Genomic DNA, 13363 nt, shown 5'->3' with positions numbered 1-13363 from the left:
TTCTGTACAGAAGAAACAGAAGCAGAGGGAAGGAAGTAGGGAAAAACATGGAACGTTTGGGGAAGAAGACAGTCCACTATTCTAAAGCACCAAGTTCACGGCAGAAACACTGTGCAGGAACTTACATGTTCTGGGGGTGAATCAATGGGTGACCAAAGCAGACCTTTAACCTCTCATTTCATTTCTCTAGACCACAGTTGCTTCGTAGGTAAAATAAGGTAGATCAAGGGAAAAAAATCAATGGAAATTGACAAATATTAAAAGACCTTACCTGCTGATAGAATTCATCGTCTTTGGGGGTCAGGTAGGGAAGCCATGTGTCTTCAAGCTCTTCAAGAAGCCTCAGTTTCTGTTTAAAAATAATAATGATTATAGATGACTAAATTATAAAGAGACCCAAAATATAGGACAATGTCTTCTTTTTTTTTAACTTTTTATTTTGCATTGGGGGTATAGCCAATTAACAAACAATGTGAAAGTTTCAGGTGAACAGCAAAGAGACTCAGTCACACATATACATGTATCCATTCTCCCCCCAAACCCCCTCCCATCCAGGCTGACAATGCCTTATTTTTCTAATAAGAGAATACCCTCCAAAAGTTAGCCAACTTAAAGTGTATAAATTTTAGAGGATAAAGCTAGCCAAAAGTCAGTTATAAAATGTATCAACTTTATTACATGCATTTAAATTACATCATATAAAATATTAACTTAGAAATAATTATTTTATTCACTCTCACATTTCAGGAAGCAATGTGCTTCACTCTTTAATACCAGGATCTTTTTCTTCATTACTAGAGTCATCTTTTAAGTCATGTAATACAGTTTTCCAGAACAAACCTTCCTATCCGTAAAAACTGCCTGAGACAGCAGTTTGTAAATCCTTACTTTCACTGAAAATACCCAACTAAGCCACAAGGATCCAGGGTCAAGGTATATGAATTATTTGTTCATCCTGTAAAAATTTATTTGAGATCATATCCACTATCATATTACTTTTTAAAAGTACTCTTTTATCTCTAGAATAATTACTAAACCTATGTTGAGCATCTTTGCCTCTTTTCTTTTCCAATTGGATAAATCTTTTCAAGCATCCACAAGTAGCACTCATGAGGCTATTTCAAGATACCATGTCTTCCCCAAACAGTACTAGGCCGTTCGAACAAAGTAACTAAGAGAGGATCCCATATTATAATGTATTTTATAAGGAATCAAATACATCTAAGATGACACCTTTCTTATGAGGGATTTTTTCAAAGAATATCTGACCTTATATTCAAGCATATATTTCACTTTCATGTATTGGAGAAGGAAATGGCAATGCACTCCAGTGATCTTGCCTGGAGAATCCTATGGATGGGGGAGCCTGGTGGGCTGCCGTCTACGGGGTCACACAGAGTCGGACACGACTGATGTGACTTAGCAGCAGCAGCAGCAGCACATAAATAGCATGTATATATGTTTATTATATACGTATGTGTGTATATATATATATGTATATATATGCATGTGGTGTTAGAGAAGACTCTTGAGAGTCCCTTGGACTGCAAGGAGATCCAACCAGTCCATCCTAAAGGAGATCAGTCCTGAATATTCATTGGAAGAACTGAGGCTGAAGGTGAAGCTCCAATGCTTTGGCCACCTGATGCGAAGAACTGACTCACTGGAAAAGACCCTGATGCTGGGAAAGATTGAAGGCAGGAGGAGAAAGGGACAACAGAGGATGAGATGGTAGGATGGCATCACCAACTCGATGGACATGAGTTTGAGTAAGCTCCGAAGTTGGTGATGGACAGGGAAGCCTGGCATGCTGTAGTCCATGGGGTCACAAAGAGTCAGACACGACTAAGCAACTGAATTGAACTGAACTGATGTTTATTGATGCTTTCAAACTGTGGTGCTGGAGAAGACTCCTGAGAGTCAGTTCTCTGGAGAACAAAGAGATCAAACCAGTCAGTCTCAAGGGAAATTAACCCTGAATATTCGTTTGAAGGACTTTTGCTGATAATTGAAACTCCAGTATTTTGATATCTGATGCGAACAGCTGACTCACTGGAAAAGCCTCTGATGCTGGGAAAGATTGAGGACAGAAGGAGAAGAGGGCATCAGAGGATGAGATGGCTGAAGGGCATCACCGATGCAACAAACATGAACTTGGGCAAACTTCAGGAGATGGTGAGGAACAGAGAAGCCTGGTGTGCTGCACTCCATGAGGTCACAAAGAGTTGGACATGACTGGGCGACTGAACAACAACAATGTGTATAGAGACACACAGACACATAGAAATCATCTGGACGCTACAGAAATTTTCTGAAGGCCAAAAAAACAGAAAAGGCAGAAACAACTGATTTTCAAATAAAACTGCAATGCAATGCATATTCAGGCTGTTATCAGCCACTGAGGCACAATTATAAGCATTAGAAAATGGTATATCTTACTCTGGTTTAATGCAGCGCTAAGCCCTAAAGCAGGACTTGGAGAACACAAACTAGACTTTAGCCTCAACCCACCCCAGCAGGCACTGTCTTTACGCAGTGGACAACCTGCTCAACCAGACAGAGGGGCCCTGAGAATCATCTTCCCCCATGTCTGCACAGCCTTCTCTCACTAACCCGTCATCGAGTGCACGTGTGCTAAGTCGCTTCAGTTGTGTCCAAGTCTTTGCAACCCCATGGACTGTACCCACCAGGCTCCTCTGTCCATGGGATTCTCCAGACAAGAATAATGGAGTGGGTTGCCATGCCCTTCTCCAGGGGATCTTCCTGACCCGGGGATCGAACCCACATCTCCTGTGGCTCCTACACTGCAGGCAGATTCTTTACTGCTGAGCCACCAGGGAAGCTCTGAGTCACAGAGTGGTCCAGAGCAAACACCCTACTGGGCAGAACTCTAGTTATTTCCAGATCTTTTGTATAATTATCCAAAGTGGATAGAGAAAGAGAAAGAAAAAAAAGAGGAAACAGAAAAATAGCAACCACTTGACCTAAGAGAGACAAAACAGTAAATTTACTCTTATGCCAAATTGTAGCCCGGCTATCTAATGAAACTTCCTGCTTTGTCTAATGCTAATCTAAAAGTAGCTTTTCATTTGTGATAATAAGACTCGCTTACCAGTTAAAATGGGGCTTCCCTGATGGCTCAGTGGTAAAGAATCTGCCTGCTAACACAGGAGACGAGGGTTCGACCCCTGGCCTGGAACAATCCCCTGGCGAAGGAAATGGCAACTCACTCCAGTATTCTTGTCTGGGAAATCCCACGGACAGGGGAGCCTGGCAGGCTACACTCCATGGGGTCATCCAAAGAGTCAAGAAACACCTTAGAGACTAAATGACAACAACCAGTTAAACTATGAAGACTTTTACTTTATGAAAGACCTATCATACTAACACAAAAACATTGGTTTAAATAAATCACTGATCAAGCGGTTTATCTGTTTTCTACACTAGCCGTTATTTGAGACACAGAAAGAACTAATGACTTTTCCATGCCTATACTTGTACTTTTATGAACTCCATCACAAACTTAATCAAAACCTATACCTCAATTTTCACTTCAAGCTCAGGAAAGCCTGCATTTTCCTATCACTCTTTTACCAGTCCTTTCTATAGACAGAACATTTAAACGCCGAAAAAAAAAAAAAAAAGTTTTAATGTTTAAAAATGCTTAAAAGCCTTGAATGATGGAAATGTACATGATATCTCAGACCCTGAGATGGCTCCACCTTACAAATACCACCTTAAAATTTCTTCAGGAGAACCCAAAAAGCTAATCTGTATACAAGAAGGAACACAACGATACAGATTCCTATTAGGAATTACATATTCCACCTTGACCAGATTAAACAGCAAGAGACCTGGCCCAAAGAAGAATAAGCACCCCTGGAGGATGAAATTCTGTTTATAATTACTGTTTATACTTGTTTCTACTTCAGTTGAATTATTATAAAAACAATCAGCTCAGTTGAGGTCCAGTGTGTCAGACAGACATAAAACATTATAACCTGGAAGGCTGTATTGAGACGATAAAATTCTTTTTTATATAACGATAGAAGTCTATATTGTTCATCTCAAATTCTGCTCCTCCCCCTCCCTTTTCCTTTTGGCAACCATAAGTTTCTTTCCTAGGACTGTGAGTCTATTCTGTTTGTAAATCACTTCACTTAGGTCATTTTTTTTAAGATTCCATATCTAAGTCATATCATGTGATATCTGTCTTTCTCTACCTGACTTACTTCACTTAGTATTATAATTTCTAGGTCTATCCATGTGGCTGCAAACGGCATTATTTCATTCATTTAACGGCTCAGTAACACTCCACTGTATATAAGGACCACATCTTTATGCATTCCTCTGTGGACGGACACTTAGGTTGCTTTCATGTCTTGGCTACTATAAGTAGTGCTGCTATGAACACTGGGGTGCACGTGTCCAAAAGGATAAAATTCTACAAGAATATCCCTATCATAGAGCAAGCAGAATATAAGTGGTCTTCCTCCCCTGGGAATTTTAACACTGTGAGTATTGTTATATCTCTATGACAGGAGAGAACAGGGTCGAGAAACCATTCAACTTAAGGCCACATAGATGAAATCTGCTCTATACATCAACATTCACAACCTGTAATTCTACTGATTAACGAATGAAATCAATTATAAATGATTGATTTATAACTTAAATCAATAACTTAAGTTGATAAATCACTATTTATCAACTTTAAAAGACGTTTTGGGCATATTTGCCTCGGTGAACTCAATCAGGAATGATTATTAAACTGCTTATGAACATCACATATTTCTTAAAAACTAACATTGCTTTAAGAAGAGGCAAAGTCACTGCAGGCAGAACAACGGAGAAACAAGCCTTCTCATACTCAGGAATGCAAAATAGCACAATCTCAATGCACGGCAACAGACAATTCCTATCAAAATTCAAATCTATTCCCTTTGACCCCCAAATCCTACTTCTAAAGATTTTTTTTTATGGGTACCATGTTCAGAAGAATGTACGTACACCAGATCACAATTGGCAGAACAGAAGCCTGGAAACATACTAAAAACCACTTAACTGTATGCTTTGAAAGGTTGAATTTTAAAATTAACTAAAAAAAAAAAAAAAGATTAGAAACAATGCCAGTGTATGTCCACAGAGGACGGTTAAATAAATGGTGGTACATCCACACAACGAATACAACACAACAGTCAACAAGAATGAGGAGGCTCCCTTTAGTGAAATAAACAGCTTTCCAGGAGACCTCAGGAAGTAAAAGGCAAGCGACAGACCATCTGCTTGTACTTGCATAAAGAAATGTAAAGGATTTGTGACAGACTATTTAAGTGGTTCTCTCTCGGGGACAAGGGCTTCCCGGGTGGCTCAGTGGTAAAGAATTCACCTGCAATGCAGGAGATGTGCAGGAGACATGGCTTCGATCCCTGGGTTGGAAAGACCCCCTGGAGGAGGAAATGGTAACCCATTCCAATATCCTTCCCTGGAGAATGCCATGCCAGAGGAGCTTGGCGGGCTACAGTCCGTGGGGCCACAGAGTCACACGTGACTGAGCTACTGAGCAAGCACGCACACATGCTCTCAGGGACAGGGGTGGGAAACGACAACTAAAAGGGACCCCGGAGAGAACAAGACGATACGGAAGATTTCCTTCTGTATTGTTTTGATTTCTGAACTCTGTAAACACATTGCTTATTCAACAGATTTGCAATTATCAACTCAAGTATTTGTTGCCATTCAGCCGCTAAGTGGTGTCCAACTCTTTGCGACCTCATGGACTGCAGCACGCCAGGCTTCCCTGTCCTCCACTATCTCCACTACCTCTTGGAGTTTGCTCAAGTATATTAGCAATTAATTCTTTACGTGGAATTCAATATAAAGATGAAGACAATGTGATTTGGGGCTTTATTTTAGAAAGTGCAGATATTGGTGATGCATGATAAAGTATTTCAGAAGGAGACTCGCAGACAAGCACAGCAGAGTGAAGAGGGGAAAGAAAAACAGCTCTGACAATTTCTTTGTGTCAACTGTCAAGCAGTTGGTAAACAGACACAATATTCAAATGCACTCTGGAGTGGAGGCAGAAGCGGCTCCTGTGTGACTGTCAGATCTGGCTAACGGCTGCTCCTCAGCCTGAGATACAGATAAATACACACAGCTGGGCCCTCCAGCACACTGCTCTGCTCACAGGCGTCTCTGCTGTCACCCTAGTGTTAAATACATCAAGCAGCTCACAAATGTCACATAGAAAGCCAGAGGAAGAGCAAAGCTGGCTCTCCCACTTGCAGGAGGAGCATGTCAAGACCGTTCCATGAGGGCTACACCCATCTATCTCCACAGCTCCTGCAAGGAAAGAATAGCTACCACAGCCCTTAGGTAAATCATGGGTGCGTCTGTGCTCAGTCACATCCGACTGTTTGTGACCCTATGGACTGTAACCCACCACGCTCCTCTGTCCACAGGATTTCCCAGGCAAGAATACTGGAGTGTGTTGACAGTTCTTACTCAAGGGGATCTTCCCAACCTGGGGATCAAACTCTCATCTTTTGTGATACTTACACTGGCAGACAGGTTCTTTACCACTGCATCAGCTGGGAAGCCCATGCTGCTGCTGCTGCTGCTGCTAAGTCGCTTTAGTCGTGTCCAACTCTGTGTGACCCCATAGATGGCAGCCCACCAGGCTCCCCCGTCCCTGGGATTCTCCAGGCAAGAACACTGGAGTGGGTTGCCATTTCCTTCTCCAATGCATGAAAGTGAAAAGTGAAAGTGAAGACACTCAGTTGTGTCTGACACTTAGCGACCCCATGGACCACAGCCTACCAGGCTCCTCTATCCATGGGATTTTCCAGGCAAGAGTATTGGAGTGGGGTGCCATCGCCTTCTCCGGGGAAGCCCATATCACAACTCAAAACCATAAAGGCTGGATGTCAAAAACTTTATCTCTAGTAAGATTCTGACTCACGGTGAAAAACTAACTTGTATCTGAGTTTCCGTATCTTATTAAATAGGCATACAGTTTGCAAATCTTACAGTAATTACATAGAAAGATTAGCTAGATCATGACTCGTAATGGGAAGGTGTATCTCACCTACAAATGAAGTGTATTTTCCCAATGCTGTCTCTTTGGCTTTATCAGATTATGCAAACAGCTCTTCTTCATATATTTTTCATTTTCCACATAATTTTTACACTAGGAATCATACTTTGTCAGGTTCAGTAAAAAATAAACTTTATCTGAGTCTTCAAGATACAATCACAAATAAAAGTTTATGAAAGTTCAATATAAAAATAATCACCTAATCTTCTGAGGGTCTCAAATAATAAGTGGGAAAACTGACTGAGTGCTTCGGCAGGGCCTGCCTGAGAAAGGAAAGCCTCCCTGAGGAAGACTCTTCAAAACTAATACCAGAAAGGCAAGTGAGAAGTAGCTAAGCCAAAAGAAGTATAAATAAATATTTCATGTATCCATCTGACATGTTTGTTTTAAAAAGAAAAAGTATCTCACCAAAGAGCATTCAAGAGACTTCCCTGGAGGTCCAGTGGTTAAGACTCCAGGCTCCCAGTACAGGGGACACAGGTTCAATCCACGGTCAGGGAACTAGTTCCCTCATGTACCATGGTGCGGCCAACAGTAGAATTTGCATCCTGACTCTATCATTTCCTACATGCAGTTCCACACCTGAATCAACCTCTCCAAACCTCACTTTACTTATCTATAAAAAACCCTGTTTCACAGGGTACTGTGAAGATTAAATAAAATTAATCATATATTAGTGCATTTTAGAAATTATAAACTATGCAGCTATCAGGCAAATAGTATTCAAATGGAGGAAGGGTCCACAACAAAACGGGAGCACCTAAGAAGCCTGTTAGTTTTAACACGAGTACTACCGGCCTACATGTATGATTTGGGACTAGTTTCTTATCTCCCCGTGACACATATATGAAGCAGTACATACAGAGATCTAAGAATGTCGCCAAGCACATAAAAAACCCTCAATACACTTTGGCAACCACTTGCTACTATCATTTACCCATTTCTGAAAAGGACAATTTCATTTATTACTTGTGAACTATCTACAAGCAATTCTGTGTATAACCCATCAAATGCCATAGATCAATGCCACGTAAGAAATTCAGACACTTATTTTCCTGGACAAACTACAGCAGAACTGTCTAAAAACACTCCATGAAAGTTTATATATATTAAATGCCTCAATTAACTACAGTGGTGATAAAAATAAAAATTGCTGTGAAATTTTAGAACAGATGAAAAAACAAAGCCTCATCCAGAGACATAAAGTGACTGGCAAGAAATTACACTACTGGTCACAACTCATAATCTCATTTCCTAAGAATAAAGGTCATTTCCACTACACTATACCACACAACCCTAAGATTAGAGAAATCTGATCTTTCAAGAAATGTTCGATTTTTCACTATTAAAATTAAGGAAAAAACCATATATAAATGCAAACACTTTAAACAGTTTTAATAAACATCAATACTACTTTTAAAATTTAAAACCAATGCTACTTTAAAAATTTTAAACCAATGCTTATAATCACTACTTTTGGACTCTCAAGTCCTCACTGCTTTGGTAGTTCTACAATGCTTTCAAAAATTTTGTTTTTTAATCATTTCTTGTTCCGTTTCTAATAATGGGAGCCTATGCTGTAGTAGACTAAAAATCTAGTCACAGTTAAAAACAAAAAAACAAAAAAAAACCACAAAGCAGGACAAATTCTCAGGAAGATTCTGCCTCAACAGTGGTACAAAGTTAGCCCTTGACTACTACTCTGCTCCTTTATAAACAACTTAAAAGTAAGACTGAAAGGATCACACTAGTCAAAAACTATTATGCATGGAAAGGAAGACAACACTATAAGGCAAGGTAATACGACTGATAAAGAAGAGAAAAATCAATTAATTGGAACTGTCCCCACAATGGAACAGATGACAGAATTATTATAGTAGACAAGTACATTAAAAATAGCAATATAACTGCAGATCATAGGTTCAAGAAGTTGGGAAAAGACTGAACATGGTTAACAGAGAAAAAGAAATCAAGCTTCCATTTGTCCTTCAAAAATGAAGAAAGAGACTTTTCCAGACAAACACACACTGAGGGAATTCATCTTCACTAGATCTGCCTTATAAGAAATGCTGAAAGGAATTCTGTAAACTGTACTGAAAGAAGACTAAAGAACACAGAAATATACAACACACTGATAACATATACAGTAAAATCCAAAATTCCAATACTGTAATATGGTGATGTGCTAATCACTTATCTCTAGTATAAAGGTGTGTTTACCACTTCTCTCTCTTTAGTTCTTCTTCACTTTCTGCCATAGGGTGGTATGTGTCATCTGCATATCTGAGGTTATTGATATTTCTCCTGGCAATCTCGATTTCACTTTGTGCTTCATCCAGCCTGGCATTTCTCATGACGTACTCTGCATAGAAGTTAAATACGCAGGGTGACAATATACAGCCTTGACGTATTACTTTCCCAGTTAGGAATCAGTCTGTTGTTCCATGTCCAGTTCTAACTGTTGCTTCCTGATCTGCACACAGAATTCTCAGGAGGCAGGTAAGGAGATCTGGTATTCCCATCTCTTTCAGAACTGTCCACAGTTTGTTGTGATCTACACAGTCACAGGCTTTGGGGTAATCAATAAAGCAGAAGTAGGTGTTTTTCTGGCATTCTTTTGCTTTTTCGATGTTCCAACGGATGTTGACAATTTGATCTCTGGTTCCTCTGCCTTTTCTAAATCCACCTTGAACATCTGTAAGTTTGCGGATCATGTACTGTTGAAGCCTGACTTGGAGAATTTTGAGCATTACTTTACCAGCGTGTGAGATGAGTGCAATTGTGTGGCAGTTTGAACATTCTTTGGCATTGCCTTTCTTTGGGATTGGAATGAAAATCAATCTTTTCCAGTCCTGTGGCCACTGCTAAGTTTTCCAAATTTGCTGGCATATTGAGTGCAGCACTTTCACAGCATCATCTTTCAGGATTTGAAATAGCTCAACTGGAATTCTATCACCTCCACTAGCTTTGTTCGTAGTGATACTTTCTAAGGCCCACTTGACTTCACATTCCAGGATGTTTGGCTCTAGGTGAGTGATCACACCACCGTAATTATCTGGGTCATGAAGATCTTTTTTGTACAGTTCTTCTGTGTATTCTGGCCACCTCTGTTTAATATCTTCTGCTTCTGTTAGGTCCAGACCATTTCTGTCCTTGATCGAGCCCATCTTTGCATGAAATGTTCCCTTGGTATCTCTAATTTTCTTGAAGAGATCTCTAGTCTTTCCCATTCTGTTGTTTTCCTCTATTTCTTTGCATTGATCGCTGAAGAAGGCTTTCTTATCTCTCCTTGCTATTCTATGGAACTCTGCATTCAGATGCTTATATCTTTCCTTTTCTCCTTTTCTTTTCACTTCTCTTCTTTTCACAGCTATTTGTAAGGCCTTCTCAGACAGCCATTTTGCTGTTTTGCATTTCTTTTCCATGGGGATGGTCTTGATCCCTGTCTCCTATACAATGTCATGAACCTCATTCCATAGTTCATCAGGCACTCTATCAGATCTAGGCCCTTAAATCTATTTCTCACTTCCACTGTATAATCATAAGGGATTTGATTTAGGTCATACCTGAATGGTCTAATGGTTTTCCCTACTTTCTTCAATTTAAGTCTAAATTTGGCATAAAGGAGTTCATGATCGGAGCCATAGTCAGCTCCCGGTCTGTTTTTGCTGACTGTATAGAGCTTCTCCATCTTTGGCTGCAAAAAATATAATCAATCTGATTTTGGTGTTGACCATCTGGTGATGTCCATGTGTAGAGTCTTCTCTTGTGCTGTTGGAAGAGGGTGTTTGCTATGACCAGTGCGTTCTCTTGGCAAAACTCTATTAGCCTTTGCCCTGCTTCATTCCGTACTCCAAAGCCAAATTTGCCTGTTACTCCAGGTGTTTCTTTTGCATTCTACTTTTGCATTCCAGTCCCCTATAATGAAAAGGACATCTTTTTTTTGGTATAGCTACAACAATTTATTAATGAATACACAACATGTAGAGAGAAGATAAAAGGGGAGGAATTGAAGGATAAATAAAAGGAATAAAAGAATAAAATGCAACTTATCAGCATAAGATACATTGTTACATTTACAAGATGTTTTCTGTAAGCCTCATGTTAACCATAAAGTCAAATGTTATAGCCTATATATACACATAAAGAGAGGGAATCCAAACATACCACTACAGAAAATCATCAGTTCATAAAGAAAGTAAGAGAGGAAGAAAATTACACAGGAATTACAAAACAACCATTTAAAACATGGTATTAGTAAGTCCATTCCTATTAATAATCATTCTAAATATAAATGGATTAAATTCTCTAAACAAAAGACACAGAATGACTGAATGGATTTTTTTAAAAATACACAACTTTATGCTGTCTAGTTGGAGAAGGCAATGGCAACCCACTCCAATACTCTTGCCTGGAAAATCCCATGGATGGAGGAGCATGGTAGGCTGCAGTCCATGGGGTCGCTAAGAGTCGGACACGACTGAGCGACTTCACTTTCACTTTTTGCTTTCATGCACTGGAGAAGGCAACGGCAACCCACTCCAGTGTTCCTGCCTGGAGAATCCCAGGGATGGGGGAGCCTGGTGGGCTGTCGTCTATGGGGTCGCACAGAGTCAGACACGACTGAAGCGACTTAGCAACTTAGCAGCAGCATGCTGTCTAGAAAGGATTCACTTAAGATTTAAGAACACACACAGACTCAAAGTAAAGGGATGGAAAAAGATACTCCATGTAAGTGGAATCCCAAAGAGAGCATGCGTTCTATACTTAAGATGAAACAGACTTCAACTCAAAAGATAAAAGATCATTGTACAATGATAGAGGGATCAATTCATCAAGAGGGTATAATAATCATAAATATATACACACCCAACACTGGAACACCTAGTCATCCCTCAGGATCCATGGGACATTGGTTCTAGAACCTGCCTCAGAAACCAAAAGTAGAGTATGCTCAAGTCCAGGAGTTGGCTCTCTGTACACATGGGATCCACATTCATGGCTTAAACCAACCACAGATCACAAACTTAGTAGATAATCCACGCTTGGCTGAAAATGTGGACTCATGTCTTTCTTTACATAAGGAAAATTCTCAACTCTTGGTTCTTCAGATTTTGCTTCTCCATCATGACTTTCATTCTTTTTCTGGTCTCTTTTTAGACTCAGTTGGAATCTCTCCATCTATTCTCCAAGTCTTCTGACTGCTTTCTCTTTTTTGCAATCTTTTGTCTCTGCATAATATATTCTAAGCAAAATCCTCAGTACTCTCTTCCAATTCAACAGTTCTCTTTCCAGCTGTGTCTGGGCTAAAGTCCATCCCATCTATTGAGTTATCATATCTATGACTATACTTTTCCTTTTCAAAACCTGTACCTGGCTCTTTTTTACGTAAAGTTGCTCCTGTTCCATTTTTGGATATTTGGGGGGCATTTTTAGATCTCATTTTTATCAGTATGATGCCTTTCCTTATTCTTTTGAATTTCTTGAACATGATTATTTCAGTCCTTCACTGACTTTTCTATAAAATTAATCTCATCTGAAATGGATTTTTATTCACACTGTTTATTCTATTTGTGCTTTCCTTAAGTATTTCAGTATTTTGTTCTGAAGACTGATTTTGAGTGGATGGCTTTTTGTCTTTCCTTTTTTCCTCCTTCCTCTCGCTTTCCACATGTGCTCACCTTTCCTGCCATAATGGTTCAGCAGTTCCCTCCACGAGGATCCTATACCACCAGTCCAGGACTAAGCCTCATACACTGGTGATCTGGAGCACGACATTCTCTCCCCCATCATTCCAAAATCAATCAGTCTGATTCAATTTCTACTCTTAAAGGTTTAGTGATCTTCTCCTGCCCCTCAAAACCCATAGCTCCATAGAGCTATGTTCCTGACATGGCAATCTTTTTTCAGTCTTCTTTTGTGAAAGGTATAACTTCACCTCCACCCTTGGCTTCACACAGTAAGCCTAGTTCTGGTCTCATCTCAAGTGGTAAACCTTGGTCCCTGTGATCAACTCACTTTTTGTTTCCATACCAGAAGCCCTTGCAGCACCACAGTTTCAATCCAGCTTATCCCTTTATGTTTTGCTCTCTTTCTGGCCAACAACAATATCTTCTCTGTAAGCCCAGCTATGACTCTTTTATTACTTTCTTTTCTTTTACTGTGTTATCTCTCATCGACATGTGTTTGGAGCAGAAGGCAAACACAAACTGTGAGCTTAACTGTAGCATATAACAAGAAGGCACAGATGATTTCTTCACGATA

The 13363-nt window shown here is 39.8% G+C and overlaps 1 protein-coding gene across 1 annotated transcript in view; it reads right to left on the bottom strand.

Annotated features, from left to right (window-relative positions):
- Window positions 1-13363, bottom strand: part of FTO (fat mass and obesity associated) — a 426360-nt gene that overhangs the window by 316618 nt on the left and 96379 nt on the right. Inside the window, 1 exon segment of the mRNA NM_001319276.1 lies at window positions 272-349. Within this exon segment, the coding sequence (NP_001306205.1) occupies window positions 272-349 (78 nt within the window).

Source organism: Capra hircus, chromosome 18, assembly GCF_001704415.2.
Source record: "Capra hircus breed San Clemente chromosome 18, ASM170441v1, whole genome shotgun sequence".
NCBI classification, from domain to species: domain Eukaryota; kingdom Metazoa; phylum Chordata; class Mammalia; order Artiodactyla; family Bovidae; genus Capra; species Capra hircus.
This window is presented reverse-complemented; position numbering and strand designations above follow the sequence as displayed.